General features: G+C 49.8%; 1 protein-coding gene and 1 long non-coding RNA gene across 30 annotated transcripts in view; both read left to right on the top strand.

Annotated features, from left to right (window-relative positions):
* Window positions 1-1,881, top strand: part of LOC107049262 — a 49,205-nt gene extending 47,324 nt beyond the window's left edge. For 12 of the 28 annotated variants that reach the window (XM_040654583.2, XM_040654584.2, XM_040654581.2 and 9 more), the window contains one exon: window positions 1,194-1,866. In XM_040654583.2, the coding sequence (XP_040510517.1) occupies window positions 1,194-1,599 (406 nt within the window). In that variant the 3' untranslated portion in view covers window positions 1,600-1,866. Of the gene's footprint in view, window positions 1-113 lie in introns of all 28 variants that reach the window. The other 16 variants (XM_040654597.2, XM_040654596.2, XM_040654595.2 and 13 more) reach the window with 7 other exon arrangements.
* Window positions 1,882-7,554: 5,673 nt separating this feature from the next.
* Window positions 7,555-14,830, top strand: LOC121108051. 2 transcript variants are annotated; one of them, XR_006932284.1, is made up of 2 exons: window positions 7,555-7,936; window positions 8,755-14,830. It is a non-coding gene; the product is annotated as an uncharacterized LOC121108051 (long non-coding RNA). The 2 variants fall into 2 exon arrangements; XR_006932283.1 differs by having other exon boundaries at window positions 8,712-14,830.
* Window positions 14,831-16,413: the final 1,583 nt, after the last annotated feature.

The following is a 16,413-nucleotide window of genomic DNA, read 5'->3' as shown; positions in this document are numbered from 1 at the left end:
TCTTCCTGCTGGGTCCAACACAGGCTGGGAGCTGAGGGCAGCTCTTTGCCATGTGCTTTGAGGAAGGAGAGCAGGGGCTCTCCTGTGCCCTCAGCACATTCCTCTCTCCGCAGGCGCCTCGCTGCAGCTGATGAAGCCCGGGATGATAGCAGCAGCTCCAGTTCAGAGTCAGATGAACAGCCTGCCCACCTCGAGGGGCCCAAAAGACAGACATGGTGGCAACCACCTGTGTGGGGACGACCTGCCCACCTGCTGCAGGACACCACCAGAGCAGCCCCTGCCAGGCTGGACAGCAGCCAGGCTCAGCTGCCCCCACCTCGGCCCCCGCGGCCCACCGGCCTGGGCTCCACATCCCGGGGGATGCGCAACAGGCCCAGCAGCCCCCGGACCCACCGGGCATCAGCACAGCCCCCCCGTCCCCCTCCACCATCCTTCAGGGGACGGAAGGAACCTGCCCGGGGTAGAGGCTCGCAGTCATTGGCCAGCACTGAAACAACGGCTCCCCAGCAGATGAGCGACAGGCCCAGCAGCCCCCGGCCCCCCCGGGCATCAACACCACCCCCCCGTCCCCCTCCACCATCCTTCAGGGGACGGAAGGAACCTGCCCGGGGTGGAGGCTTGCGGTCATCGGCCGGCACTGAAATAACGGCTCCCCGGCAGATGAGCAACAGGCCCAGCAGCCCCCGGCCACCAACGCCGCCCCCCCGACCTCTGCCTCCTCCTCCTCCACCATCCTTCAGGGGACGGGAGCGGTCCCCTCAGGGTGTCGGCTCGGGGGCATCGTCCAGCACCCAGACAACCGCTGCCTCAGGGAAGCCTGAGAGGCCCAGCAGCCCTCAGCCCCTCCCAGCACCACCTCTGCCTTCCCCCTCCCCTCCACCATCCATCAGGGGAGGGAAGCAATCCCCGCAGAGTGCAGACTTGGGGAAAATGTCCAACAGACGGACAACCACTGCCTGGGGGAAGCGCGACCGCTCCAGCAGCCCCCCAGCTCCCCAGGCACCGTCACCACCCTCCCATTCCCCTCCACGATCCTTCAGGGAACGGGAGTGGCGCCCCCAACCCCCTCCACTGCCCTCTCCATCCCCTCCACCATCCTTCAAGGGACAGCAGCGGCCCCACCAGCATGACAGACCTGGCCGCCCCCAGGCTCCCCAAATGCCCTCCCCCACCCCTCCACCATCCAGCAGGAGGTGGGAGCAGCCCCCCCAGGGTGTTGGCTCGCGGGAACTGTCCAAGAGACCGACCACTGCTGCCTGGGGAAAGCGTGACCGGCCCAGCAGCCCACAGCCCCCCCGGGCACCATCCTCCTACTCCCCTCCACCATCCTTCAGGAGGTGGGAGTGGCCCCCCCAGAGTGTCAGCACAGGGGCATCTTCAGACACCTGGAAAACCACTGCCAGGGGAAAACAGACCAGGCCCAGCAGCCCCCAGTACCGCCCAGCACCACCTCTGTCCTCTCGCTCCTCTCCACCATCCAGCAGGAGGTGGGAGCACTCCCAGCGTGCGGGTTTGGGGACACCATCTGACATCCACAGAAGCACTGCTGGCATCAACCGGAGTTTTCCAGGCTCCGCTGTACCAATAAATAGAAAGTAGTGCGTTTGGGGCACCACCTGATATCCACAGAACCACTGCTGGCATCAACCCGAGTTTTCCAGGCTCCACTCTACCAATAAATAGAAAATAGTAGCACAGTTGTTTGTGTACTGTTGTCATGTCATTACCTGACCCGCTGCCAGACCTTGCGTGTCACTTGGCATTGGCAGACAGTGATAATACGAGTGGGAACGGCTTTAAACTTAAAGAGTGGAAATTGAGGTAGATGTGTAGAGGAAATTCCTTCCCCAGAGGCAGCGAGGCCCTGGCCCATGCAGCCCAGAGGCTGTGGGTGCCCTACATCCTGTCGCAGGCAGGGGACAGGGGTGGGAGTACAATATGCCAAAGTGCCAGTGCTTCGGCATAAGGTTTACCACACAGCAGGCACCACCCTGCTCTGACTAGCAGGCAATAATTTGCTTTGCAATAGGAACCAAGCAAGAACTATTAGCACATTTTCCTCCTCCATTTCATTTTGCTTTGTGGGCTGGACCAAGAATCTGAAAGTGGAGAGAGACGGGATGAAGACAGTGCTGCAAACCTCCTGTGTCTGCTGTCACTGCTCACTGTGTGATAGCAGTCGCTTTATCGGAGGCACAGTCCATTGTGCTACCAGAAGGAGCACTCGGCTGCCATGATACCAGCCTGCAACGCTTGGTGGGGTTCCTTTGAGCAAGCTGCTAAAAACAGAGGCAGTCACATCAGCTGCCTATACATTAACTGGGAGAGAGGACTCTTTAACATCTTTACTACACCTCCTTAATTGAGTATAACGACTTTTCTAAAAAAAATCTTGGCACTTCAAATGATAATATTCAAAACATGTACATATATGTGGCATATATACGTTTCATAGGAATTAAATAAAAACAAACAAGAAACAAAGAAAACCCCAACAAACCGCTTTCTTCCAAAGCATACCCTGGTGAGCAGAGAACAGCAATACTAAGCCTGCCGTCATCACATCACTGCCATCAGGGCTCCAACTAAGGCAGCCAGCTGACCAGGGAAGAAGTTCTATTCGGCGCTGCTCAGTGATGACACTCAGAATGAAGCAGCAAAGATGTTATGTGTAGGAGATGACTTTTTGGAACTACCACCCTCTGTCTTCTGTAGCCAGCATTGATGTGATGTGGGCATCACAATATGAGGAGGACACACATCCAGGGCAGCACTATGAAGACGGAGAAGGGTCGAGAGGGCAAGATGTACGAGGAGCAGCTGAGGACCCTGGTTTCTTCAGCCTAGAAAAGAGAAGATAGAGCACAGGCCATATGGCCTCCCAGGGCAAGCTGAGGGAGCTCGGGGTGTTTGATGAGTCTATGATTACTCTTCCCTTGGTGGCCTGCAGTGTTATGCTTTGTCCCCTCATCACCACTATCAGGCACCAGGGGCACTGCACTTGCAGGCAGATGGGCAGCTGGGGGAATGCAGAGATGCCCTGCCACTGTCACAGTGAGGGGAGCCCAGGCATTAGATGAAGAGGGGGCTGAACACTCCACAGGTCTCTGTGCCAGGCCAGACATTCTGTCTGGTGAGCAAAATGGCACAAATGAGCCATTCTCAGGAAAGGGCTCCTCAAGCACCCCCACCCTTACTGGCACACCACTTGCAGAGACAATTACGGGGAGAGGATTTGATGAGGAGACAGTGGACATGGATGACCATGGCGTAGACTGTGCAAGTGGATTCACCTCCAGATGCAGAACAACCCATGGAAGTGGATCCACCTCAGCCGGGGCTGAGGAAGCACAACACCATCAGGGTGCCTGCTCAAACACCGCACCCAACAAGAGATTGCCTTCTGCCACACGAGCCCAGCCCACAACCTCAGAGCTGGCGAGGGGCTTCCCAGGGGCCACGTGGCATCCCAGGGCACATCGAGGGAAGTGCCTTCCAGCAACGGTAAGAAAACTAAACTGGAGTGGAGATCTGAGAGTAGACTACCGTTGCCTACTGAGAATGCAGCCGAAAACAAAGACTGGCTTTTCTCTCACAAACGCTAAGTGGTGGAAGGATGGGAGGCATCAGGCCCACACCGGAGCAGAAGAGATGCCACCTCCTCACGCTGCAGGGGCTGACGGACAGGAGAGGAAGGCTCACACAGCCCTTCAAACTCAGTAGTTTTTCACTGACACTGTGTGTCCCCAGGCTGCCTCTGGGGTGTTGGTATACTTTGACCCCACTCTGCTGTAGAAATGGCCTGCAAATCAGCATGTCCAGAAGAAGGTGGCTCTTGTCCTCCCCAGGAAATTGGAATGAACCTCTGGAGTACCTTAGGAGGTACTGCCTTGCTCCCTTACGTATGAAGAAAGCTTAGGCAATCTGCATCTTCACATCAAGGGAAGTGAAATCCCAACAGAACAGATCCAGCAGATCTGCAGCACAAGGAAGAACGGAGCTTCTGTTTTTCACTCATCCTCTCACAGATCAGTTAAAAGCAACCTTCACCCAAATTCTTCTAAATAATCCCAAATCTCTACTTTCATTAGCACAGTCATTCCAAATAAACTTTTCTGCAGTATAAGTGGGCTCTACTACGGATAACGATCACCTCCTTACTGAACAAAGATGACTGTAATCCCACTGTGTATTAAGGATGCCAACCCCTGGACTTACCACTGCACCTGTCTTGGAAAGGAGGCAATGGACTTTCAGCTTCACACCTGCAGCACGCATTAGGTGGTGATCAGGATTCTTGCATTTGCTGTATCCAACCTCCAGAGCTCCTGCAAAGGACACCAGGGCAGAAACAGGCACCTAAGAAAAGCAGCACGGAACTAAAAACACACGAAAATAACCTGTAACTGCTAGCTAGACCATGTCTGTAAGAGGCCCCAGGGAGCACTTTGTACCTCACAAACAAATAGCATCTTAAAACACCAAGTTCACTTTTTCGCACTGACTTTCACCTCCCCAGTTATACTGTGGATACATCACTCATGCAAAGAAACATATACGAGTCTGTACACCATGAAATGCTGCCCGGAAAACACACGCAGCACAGAAAGTAACAGAGCACTTGACTGATTAAGCAGTTCTATTTAGGACAAAAGGGTCTCTTCCCCTCACAACACACCAGTACATACCATACATACTGCTTTACTTACTACTCACATTCGAGATTTTGAAAGGAAATACATCACATAGCAACTCTGATAGACTCTATTAAGAGGAGTGCCATTTATCACAGCTCTGGTTGTCAACCCACCCTTCCCATACTATAGGTCTGCCATGCTCTTTTGGCTCCAACAGTACCACCGTACTCATGTTTCCACTCATTCCCAGCAGGTTTCATGGTAAGACTGTTTGGAACCCCACCATCTTCTATCTGGATAACATTTGGCCCTGGTTACTGCAGAAAGATTGTGTTCATCTTTTAGGGAAAACGACAAAGACCACAAAGTCTTCACATACTTCTTCATATCCATATACAATTGCATTCTGAATGGAACAAAGCCGAATAAGAATGGAACTGAAGAAAATTCAGGACAGAAGAAGAAACCAATCTTGTTACTACTGGCCTCGAAACTGTCGCTCAGATCACAGAATGTGGTAAGGTCACAGAAAACGAATTTCCATGCACAATCTCCGCTGGCACAATTCAATGCAAACATATCAGAGGACTCTAGGAGTGGAATGCTGTTTCTGCATTAGATCCTGAAAAGGGGGAATTGATCTGAAGAACTAGAGCATAATGTGTTTGCATTTTGTAACTTGTCCTTAGAAAAAGGTGATGTGGACAGGTAGAAATACCATATGTGTTAGTAGCATACTTTAGAAATATAGTTGCTGAGTTCTGTGATTAATTCTTGCGTGCAAAACTGCAATAGCTTTTAAACGTTCCAAATGGTATAGGTATAGCATTATGGACTAGAAAGCATATTGTAGGGCTATTCTGTTTACGTAAGAGACCCTCAGCAAAAGAAAAACAGACTTAACAAACAGCAAAGAAGCCAGGGCCTCTGCACAAGGATTGCCTCGTTGTGCGGGTAGGTTGAGCTGCAACAAGCAGGCATCAAGGTACTCTCCTCTATCCTCTTTCCAAGCTTTTCTCTATGCAAGGAGAAGCAGATGTCCAGAAACAACAACCGAGTGCTGAGTGAGCAAATGTGAGAAGTTAACTAATTAGCAATATATGCTTAGCTAGCAACAATTTACGTTTACCTGGTACCATGCGTTTAGTCGAGCATTGGCAAGATGATGAACCTTTAGTACTCAACCAATGAGGAACCAGGGGAGAAAGAGGAAAGCGTCAAGTATAGGGCATAAAAGATGTAAGGCTGTTTTCTGTGTGCTCTCCTGCTTGCAGGAGGCCTGCCATTGCAATTGCAAATCAAACCTGCTTTATCAGATACCGTGCTGATCAATTATTTGGGTATTTCAACAGAACCACTTGTCTACGTTCTGCAAGAAGGAGCAGAAAAGACACTTAATGTGACTTTTGGTTTTACCACCTGGATGGTAACTGTGGAGTCACGACCTGAACCAGCGACTGAGCACCCGGGGAAAGGACCCGGTCAGCCCCGGGAGCACAGCTGAAGGCAGCTCAGCTGCGTGCACAGCTCTTATGTGTTCAGTAACACCGTCCCGCTCAGTGCCCCATGGGCACGGTCTGCAGGGCCCCACCATCCCTGCCTGCTTCCTTCCCCTGTGTGCCCACCGAGGTGCAGCTGTGCAGTGGACCCGGCTGAGGGCTCATTCTGCCCACGAGCATACCAAGACCGTGCTGCCCCAGCTGCCCCCAGCACACATCAGCTCGCACAAGGGTTTTCGTGGTAACGGCCAGCACGCAGGGTGGGAGGCTGTCTCAAGGACGCGTGCTGGGGACAGAGGCTCAAGAACGGCCACAGGCTCACGGGGCTACCGGTCATGCTAGCACCTGCAGAGAAATATCTGGCCTAGACCGCTAACCGCAACAGCACATCGAGAGCCAGCGCGAAATCACTTCAGGCGCGTTTAACGCCCACACAGAACAGGAAAAGACCGCAAAGGCACAAAGCGTAACGCCGGCGCCGCCAGGCGGCCGCCATGCCACCCGCCGGCCTTCCAGAACCTTCCTCCACCGGCACCAACGCAGCCAATCAGCGGCCGCCGCTGGGAGCGCGGCCAATCAGAGCAGCCATGCCCGCCCCATTCCCGGCGCGGCTCTCCCTAAAGAGCAGAGAGTCGGGATGGCGCTGGTGGTGGTGTTTGTGTGGTGTGTCACGTGTCCCTGTCGGCTCGGCTCGGCTCGGCTCGGCTCGGCTCGGCTCGGCTCGGCTCGGCTCGGCTCGGCTCGGCTCGGCTCGGCTCGGCTCGGCTCGGCTCGGCTCGGCTCGGCTCGGCTCGGCTCGGCTCGGCTCGGCTCGGCTCGGCTCGGCTCGGCTCGGCTCGGCTCGGCTCGGCTCGGCTCGGCTCGGCTCGGCTCGGCTCGGCTCGGCTCGGCTCGGCTCGGCTCGGCTCGGCTCGGCTCGGCTCGGCTCGGCTCGGCTCGGCTCGGCTCGGCTCGGCTCGGCTCGGCTCGGCTCGGCTCGGCTCGGCTCGGCTCGGCTCGGCTCGGCTCGGCTCGGCTCGGCTCGGCTCGGCTCGGCTCGGCTCGGCTCGGCTCGGCTCGGCTCGGCTCGGCTCGGCTCGGCTCGGCTCGGCTCGGCTCGGCTCGGCTCGGCTCGGCTCGGCTCGGCTCGGCTCGGCTCGGCTCGGCTCGGCTCGGCTCGGCTCGGCTCGGCTCGGCTCGGCTCGGCTCGGCTCGGCTCGGCTCGGCTCGGCTCGGCTCGGCTCGGCTCGGCTCGGCTCGGCTCGGCTCGGCTCGGCTCGGCTCGGCTCGGCTCGGCTCGGCTCGGCTCGGCTCGGCTCGGCTCGGCTCGGCTCGGCTCGGCTCGGCTCGGCTCGGCTCGGCTCGGCTCGGCTCGGCTCGGCTCGGCTCGGCTCGGCTCGGCTCGGCTCGGCTCGGCTCGGCTTCCCGGGTCTGCTGGCGCGGCGCTGGGAGGCACTGCGGCCGTCTGTGAGGGAGGGCAGCGGTGAGGCAGCTGGGTTTATGGCCCAGGTTTCCAGGAGAGATGGTCATAGCTGTGTGTGTGTGTGTGTCGACCAAGGGAAGAGCCTTACATATGGTTCTTGTATATCGGCGTGCAAGCCCGGAAAGTACTAGGAACAACTTACTTAACGTGTAGCTGGAGATGAAGTGGGTACTCTGAGCCTGGCGGCAGACTGGATGTAGCCTTTGTCAGAATAGCAGTATTTCAGTCTGAAAGCACAGCATTTCTGTGACCAGCTGCTTGTGTTTCTGCTGCATTGGCCCACAGCGATTCAGACAACACAGAGCAACACAGAAGTGTACTGCAGTTCATCATTTAAGGTAGAGAAACTTACTCACTATGAGAACAGATGTGCCTTCTTTCTCCTACGTGTGTGCTGCTGCAGCTGAGCACCTCAGTGCCAAGTACAAATCTGAGCCAAGGTTTGGTGGCTGAAGTGAAGCCAGTAGGATGTGCTTACGTGCTGCTGATCCCAGCAGCTTCCTGCAGTGGGTGCAGCTGTATTTAGACACAGTGTGGAGCTGGGTGCTCTACGTGGAGTTATTTCTCGGTTCTTTTCATGAGAATGTCGCACACAAAGTTTAAAACCTCAACATCAGTTTGAAATCCAAAACACTGAAAAAACGGCACTGTAAAACCTGTGATGTTTAGCTCTTGAGGGCAGCCTTAGATTGTTTTCTCGATGCATATGATGCTTGGTTTGATGCCTATGTATCTTTGCTTGGATGTAAGGGAAAGTCTTTTACAGTGGGGGTGGTGAGGCCTTGGAACAGGTTGCCCAGAGATGTGGTTGGTGCCTCCGTCTCTTTGTCATCCGTGAAATGTTGAGTCATAGAATGGCCTGGGTCAAAAAGGACCACAGTGATGATCCAGTTCCAACCCCTGCTGTGTGCAGGATCGCCAACCACCAGACCAGGCTGCCCAGAGCCACATCCAGCCTGGCCTTGAGTGTCTCCAGCGATGGGGCATCCACAACCTCCTTGGGCAACCTGTTTGGTGTGTCACCACCCTCTGGGTGAAAATTGATTGATTGGAGATTGTGATTCGGTACCTGGCTGTCAGTGCAGCGTTGCAAACTAATGTTTAAATTTATAGACTGCATCAAAAATAGGAGCTGAATGCAGTGTGTGTGCAGCAGGAGCCTACAGAGGAAGCTGGGCCAGTGAGAATGCAGAGCAGTCTGGTGACGATGGCAGCCCTGGACAGCAGCACAGCAAATGGTATGTTTTGAATCTAGTTAACTTCCTAGTGAAATGCCAGGCAGTAATCATCAAGCAGACCTGCTAATTTCAACAGAGCAGTTAGCATTTAATTGAGGTATGCAAAGAACTGGAACCTGTAGAAACTTCTGTGAGTACTGAGACCCTCTGAAAACTCGTGGCTTCCTCTTCTTTGTGTCATGCATCTGAGATGGTTGTTTTGAGTAATGGCTTCTCTTTCTGATGCCTGATGTAAGTAGCTGTGTTGTAGTTTTGATCAAGTCTGCCAAAGACCCCGGGCCTCCAACACAGTAAGAAAGGTAGGCAGTTTGAAATCCTTCTCGACAGTATATAGCTAAACATACAAGGTAAAGTCAGGATGAAATTTTGATTGTAACTGTGTTTTAAATGATGCTGGTAGTGCTGCCTGGAATTAAGCTTGCCTCACGTTTCCCATGATAAGACCCTTTTTTCAGTGGCATCTAACTTTGTCAGGTTTCAGTTGTTTGGGCTGAAACTTTTCATGCTGAATGTCTGCTTCAGATGAATTGGTTTGGAAAGCTTAAACAAAGAAATGGTTTCACCATTTCTGGGAATGAAATTAAGAGAAAAATATTTTCTTTTGCCATGCCAACTTAATTCTGGCGTTTCCCGGTGTATGGCAACTGTTGAATCGTGGCCTGAACCTCAGATTGACCACCTGAGGCGAGCACTGAGTCAGCCGCAGAGGACACAGTTGAACACAGTTTCACCTGAGTGACCGGAAGACCCCATGTAAGGGCTGACTCTTGGAGCCCTTTGGTGAGCCCACGACCAGGGTAAGCTCTTTATTTCATCATGCCTTTGTAATGTGGTAATCTCTCTGGTCCTGTACCCGTATACCTATTTGCCTTACAATCTGTTTACTTGTTTGCTGTACGCCTGGGTTTTGAGTGCTTGGGTCTGCAGCCTTGATGGTTTTCTATGTACATTTATGTTTCCTTCAGAAAAGGAAAGTTTGTAACATAATGCCTACATACATACATTCAGATAACTGAAGAATGTTTAAGTTGATGTGAAAACTGTAAACAATAAACTTGCATAAGAAGCGATCAATATATATATATATAGTATATATAGTAATATATCAGTGATAGGTACCTCTTCTTTGGTCCTCCTTGTTTTACTAACACCCACGTGGTGTCTAGGACATCTGGAAATGTTGCTGGAGCCTTTGAGGCCCTAGTCTATATGTGTTCATGCTGGAGGAACTGAAGCTGAAGCGGGGGAAGGAAGTAATTTTTAACTCCTCCCTAAATGCCAGTCACTGCCAGGGAGAAGTCAATCTGGTATATGGCATCTAAGAGAAAATACATGGATACCTGTTACGAAAGAGAGATGCTGTCTGTAAGCACTGCTTGTGTCACACTGCTGTATGGTCCTCAAAGGAGCCCTCAAGCTCCCTTTCCATATCCAGGTTATGTAGATACTGGTGATGCTAGGAACTTGAAACTAAGTTCATTTGCTGGCTTTTACAGTAGGTGATTATTGTTTTTTGTTTGTCGTTGCTCCCCTATCCAAAGTATTTCAGTGAGTTGTATCTTCTGCCAAGGCAGAGTTTCTAGTTGAGGCTTGGCTGAAAAAATGAAGGCAAACAAGAGCTTTGCTAGATTCCAGTCTGGAAAGGAAGAAGATCCTGGGGGATTTTTGTGTTGTAGCTCCTAAAGGCCTCTGAATGCTTCTGGGGCTGTATCTTTTAACCTGGACTAGAGAAGAGTCTTTGAAGTTCCTACAGTTTGATTGGAAGGGGAGACAGAGGATGAAGTCGGTGAGGCACAGAGGTGAAAAGCTCCATTCAGTGTTACATATCTGCTCATGATGGTGGTGGGTTTTTCCCTTCTGTGTCGGGTGAAGAGACAGGCTGGTTGCGGAGTTGTGCTGGGTGACTGGTTGCTGAACTCATCTGAAAAAAAAACAGTCTGTTTCACAAACAACAGGAGAAAACAAAGAATAGTTGAAGAGTGCTGGTGTACGTGTGTATTCCGTTGTCCTGCAGGACACAGAGGTGCTCAGGCTTGTGACTGTCCTGGAGACTGTTCCAATAATGGAAATGGATTTCTGAGCTAACGTGGATGAGATTCCTGTCATGAATGCTGTCCTGTGGAAGGGCTCTACCCAGCAACTAACAAGGTTGGCCCCGTAACATCTCTGCACTCGATCCCTCAGAAATGGGAGTGGTGGTATACAGTGACAGGGAAGTTGTTTGCACAGCATTTCTCTTGGAAGGACTCCCACTTGCTCTGTTCCTGACCAATGTGTACATTCTTTCAGGTTAAATTTCAGTGGATGCAGCATGTTCCTTCACTTCCTCCCCTGAATGGGTGTTGACATGCTATGAAACAGCTGCCTTGCTCTGCTCTGGAGGTAGATGCTCTTTCAAAGGCTGAAGTAACTCCTGCCAACATCCAGCTTGTCTTATTAACCTGTTGGGATTGCTCCAGACCAAAGTTACAGAGGAATGCTGTGTTATGTGGCAAACGACCCGGGAAAGGTATTTTATGATATATGTGGAATTACATTTGCAACATGTATCTGTAACAGCCCTAAGACCTCACTGTACAGCTTTAGTTCACAGGGGAATATTGAAGCAATTCTGTGCCTTCCTTGGTTGAAGCTCCAGTGTATAGCTGAAAATCTGATTACCGAATTACTGAAGCCTTAAGAAATTAGGCTGTCTTCAGGATTGTTTCTTAGAAGAAGGATGGCAGCAGGGCCAGCGTGAGAGTAACTGTGGGGAAGTGATCGGTATGCGATGGTGTTACTTTCCCAGCTGTTCAATGGGCTTTTCTGTGGGGTGTAGCTTCTTCAGCACGGGAACAATCTTTCATTCTCATTTCTGCAGTCCCCTAAGTATGTGTGATCTGGAATTGCGCAGTAATGTAATACCTGAAATCTTGTGATGGACTTCCATAGGAAGTCCTATGTTTGGACGTGCGGTTGTATCTTTCTAGGATAACCTGTTGTTCATCATCCTTTCTGGAAGCTGGCTTTGGAAAGGTATATTGACAGAGAGAATTTACGGTATTATTTTAAGACACTTAATAAACCATAGTGTTCCTTTATTACAATGTAAAGCAGTGCCGGTTTTGAGTTTTATAAGGCATTTAAGCGCAGTTGTGGCCTTCATGAACGTAATACCAACGATTGTATGAGAAGAAGGGCACTGCGTTGAAGTTGAAGATGAGTTGAGGTTGGACATTACGCACTGATTTCCCAAGAGGACTCTCCTTCAGTGCCTGGAGAAGTAATTTCAATATTCATCTCTTCTCATTGTAGGCTAATTACTAAATATTGTAGTAGCTTAATTTAGTTTGTAATTTATTCACTTGTTTGTGATTATGTTCCCAGAATGGGGGATAAACTTGAATTGGAGTATTTGAATATTTGAGGATTGGGATTAAAAAAAAAAAAATCTGAATCAAGAAATGAGATGATACTACTTACCTAGCTTAAGAAGCAGGCCGGATAGGGAAATTGTGTGTTTGTAGCTGCTTTGAAAAAACTTTTCCACTCTGCTGTACCTGGTGCTGCTGTGAACGTTCTTACAGTGTGAAGACCAAATGTGAAAGGTTGCTGTTAGTTGCATGTAAATCGTTTCTGTGCCTTATGGACCTTGTGCAGCAACTGAAGAGCCTTGTGAATGAAAGGTTTTCTATAAACATACGTGGTAATTACATCGTGGGAGGATACAAATGGTGACTTTAGCTGTGTGGGGCCCAGATGTGGAAGTCATTGCTCCTGGAAGCAGGAAAGGGAGGTGAGACTGAGCCAATCAGGAGAGCAGCAAAACTGTGACTGTCTGATACTCTAGTTGTAGGAAGCGAAAAGGTGTTGGTTGTGCCAAGGGCACAAGGTCTGTAATTAGGTTATTAAGTGCAGCATCCTCCCTGTCTGTCAAGCTGCTTCCGATGCAGTCCTGGTCTCTTGGATCCCAGGAGTGCCTGACAAGGTCCTGTTCTGGAGCACTGATTTCATTTGCTTCCAGCAGCTGCTTTATTAGGTTTATGAACTGTTTTTCTTAACACCATCAAACTAGGGTTTGACTTCCTGGGTGCTGGTTTTACAGTTTTAGAACTTGTGCAGCATAAAAAAAATGACACTTTTACTGTGGCATCCTCATTGCATGTGAACTGCAGTGTCTTCCATAGTACAGCTGCAAGGTTCCTTTTGAAAGTAATGATCCCCCAGCTCATAGCTGTGAGAAAATCAAAGCAAACATTTAGCCCTTGCTGGGATCCATTACGTAGTAAGGAATACTTTCCACTCTGCTGAAAGCGGTCTCTTACTTGGTTCTTCAAACTGGGGAGATAAAGAGGGAAGTGATGATCAAACTGGTTTCCTCCTCTTCCTCCTTTTCCCATGAGAGCTCTGTAGAACTCACCAGGTCTGGCACAGCAGAAGCATTCTGCAGTGCTTTTCCTTTGCTCTGAGTAATGCTCCTGTACTTCTCAGCTGGCTGCCCAAGGCAGCTGTGCTCTGCTGGGTATTACTGGGCATATCTATTTCTGTTTTGTAATTGTTGTGTTTCTTCAGGTGTAATGAGACTAGACAGGTTTTTCTCTTAGAGTCACTGTTTGTTCACCTATGTTTTTTTTGCAGGAGAAACATGTAAGGGATTGTCACTGGGAGCTGCTGGTCAGGCTGTGATACTCAGCTAAAAGCTGCTCATGAGAAATACTAACATGCAGACTTGGCAATGCTGCATGCCTGCAGTTGGTAGGAATAAGAGGTGAAGAAGTCTCTCCAGTGTTAAACTGATTTATCGTTCAGCAATGTCAACAGAAATTTGGGCATGTAATCCTCAGTAGCTATATCAGGTGGTTTAGTAAGAAAAAAAAAAAAAAACTCTCCTTGCAAACTGCTTTCACTCCCTAGAAAGCATCAGCAGTGCTGCTGGTACAATGCACCCTGCTTAAAGGTAGAAATACTGTATGTGTTAGTAGCATATTGTAGAAATATAGTTGCTGAATTCTGTGATTAATTCTTGCTTAAAACTGCAGTAGTTTTTAAACGTTCCAAATGCTATAGATATAGCATTATGGACTAGAAAGAATATTGTAGGGCTATTTACGTAAGAGACCCGCAGCAAAAGAAAAACAGACTTAACAAACAGCAAAGAAGCCAGGGCCTCTGCACAAGGATTGCCTCGTTGTGCGGGTAGGTTGAGCTGCAACAAGCAGGCATCAAGGTACTCTCCTCTATCCTCTTTCCAAGCTTTTCTCTATGCAAGGAGAAGCAGATGTCCAGAAACAACAACCGAGTGCTGAGTGAGCAAATGTGAGAAGTTAACTAATTAGCAATATATGCTTAGCTAGCAGCAATTTACGTTTACCTGGTACCATGTGTTTAGTTGAGCATTGGCAAGATGATGAACCTTTAGTACTCAACCAATGAGGAACTGAAGGGCAAAATCAGGTCCCCGCAGTATAGAAAGAAGGGCTTCATAGCAAGAAAAGAGAAAGCAGCTTCACAAGGTAGACATAAGGAGCAAATAGAGATAGATAGTTTATGTAGAGAGTATTAGAAAACAAGGGATTCCAAGCACTTTCACAGGCGCTAGGTCCAGAATAACAAGGAGAATGAAGGCCATAAAGATAAGGACTGGAGAACAGCTCGAAAACATTTGGCAGGGAGGTGATTAGATGTCTGAAGTGCAAGCTGAAACTGGTTCGGGGGATGCCCCCCCCTTCGGGGTCAGAAGTTTGCAGCGAGGAAGACTATGAGCCTTCGCGAGGAAGACTATGAGCCTTCATCATCACGACCTACTACGCATGCGCAAAAGGGGGAGGGACTGCATGCTAATGGGCTCTCGGGAATGTAATGAATATGTATCCGAATTCGCAGTCAACTATTGATCAGGTATTAGTTTGACCTATATCTATAGCACGATTTCTTCGGACGGTGTGCAAGTTAGGTGGAGCGATCCCCCTTGCACCAGGGTGTATGCGCGTCACCAATAAACACATACCTGCTCTATATCCTTACCAGCTATAGGGTCTGATTTCTGCATGTCAATTTGGCACCCCAGATGGGACCCACTCTGTTCGGCTGCAGGACCGGCTGAGAGAGGGGACACCTTTGGCGCACCCTGAGATTTCTGGGAAGGACTCCCTTCCTCACCCGATCACTGCGGGGACAGACAAGGACCGTCCATAGGCGGACCAGGTATGCGTATGGAAAAGGGGGAACCTGTAAGGCGTGCGGAGGCGTCCTACGCAGGGTATGAAGGAGGTGGAGGGGATGGGGCACTGGCAGTGAGAATAGCCTTCATGTGCAGAGATCTAGGAAACCCAAAATTCCAGTGTTAGCACTGGAAGCCTTCGGAGAGGCGGAGGTGAAACTGAAATGTAATGTTAGTTGTTTATGTAATGATGAGAGTTTGGAAAGGGAAAAGTTGGAGAAGGACGCAGGCTGAGGAAGGCCAAGATGAGCAAGGTGTAACAGGGTTGTCAGAACAAAAGAGGGTGAGCAATATGAAGAAAAAAGACTAATTGAGAAACAGAGATAGTAAGGAAATTGGGAATAGCAACAGCTGTTACTGTTGCGGTGCTAGAGTAGAGCCGTAGGACCCAGAGGTCCACTTAGAAAGAGGTAAAGGGAGGGGCCTGGAGGAACCCATGGAGGGTTCCACCCCTGCTGGACTGCAAGCAGTGTGCAAACTGCAGGGAAATGAGACATTGGTGGAGAAATCCAACCGTCTCTGATTGCAAAAAGCTGAATGATGGGAACCTGGGGAGTTATTCCTAGTAAGTACACCGGTTAAATTGCAGCTAGGAGAGCAGGATAAAGAGGTTTATTTTCTGGTGGGTACGGGTGCCTCTTACCACCCAGAGATGATTTTGCAACAGTAGTAGGAGCTACTGCCCAACAAGAAAAAGCTTACCTTTTGGGATCAACTAAATACGGGCTGAGAAAATAAGTAGGAATACATCAATTCCTGTACATGCCAGGTTCTCCAAAACCGTTACTCTGGCAAGACTTATTAGAACAAATGGATGCAGAGATTAAATGCAATAAAACTGGAGCTAAGGGTCAAACAAGATTAACTGATTGAAAATTGTAAGTCTGGCTTTAACACAAACTGGGAAAAACAATGGTGTACCCCCAGAAGTTACAGAAATCTGAAATAAAGTGTGCTTAGGAGTGTGGGTACCAGGGATGCCTGGTAGAGCCAAAATGCAGCCCTAAGTTAAAAGCAAGAGCTAGAGCTAGCCCAGTCAGGGTAAAGCAGTGCCCTTTGAGGATATGCAACTGTAGAAGGATAAAAGAAAAATAATAGATAACTTTTGGATTTTGGATTACTAATGGAATGTGAATCCAAATACAATACTCCAACCTTGCCGATGAAAAATTAGATAGCAAGTGCTATCGTTTAGTACAAGATTGGAGGGCAAGTAATAGAATTGCTGAATGTATACACTCCGTGGTGGCAAATCCATCCACTTTAGTAACTAAGTTAAGGAATGAGTAGCTGGAGTTTACCTTCTGGATTTGAAGGATGCCTTTTCTGCCTGGTTTGGCTAAAGGAAGCCTAAGGTTATTTGCCTTTGAATAGGAGA

The sequence above is a fragment of the Gallus gallus genome, chromosome 33, assembly GCF_016699485.2.
Source record: "Gallus gallus isolate bGalGal1 chromosome 33, bGalGal1.mat.broiler.GRCg7b, whole genome shotgun sequence".
Classification (NCBI taxonomy): Eukaryota; Metazoa; Chordata; class Aves; order Galliformes; family Phasianidae; genus Gallus; species Gallus gallus.
This window is presented reverse-complemented; position numbering and strand designations above follow the sequence as displayed.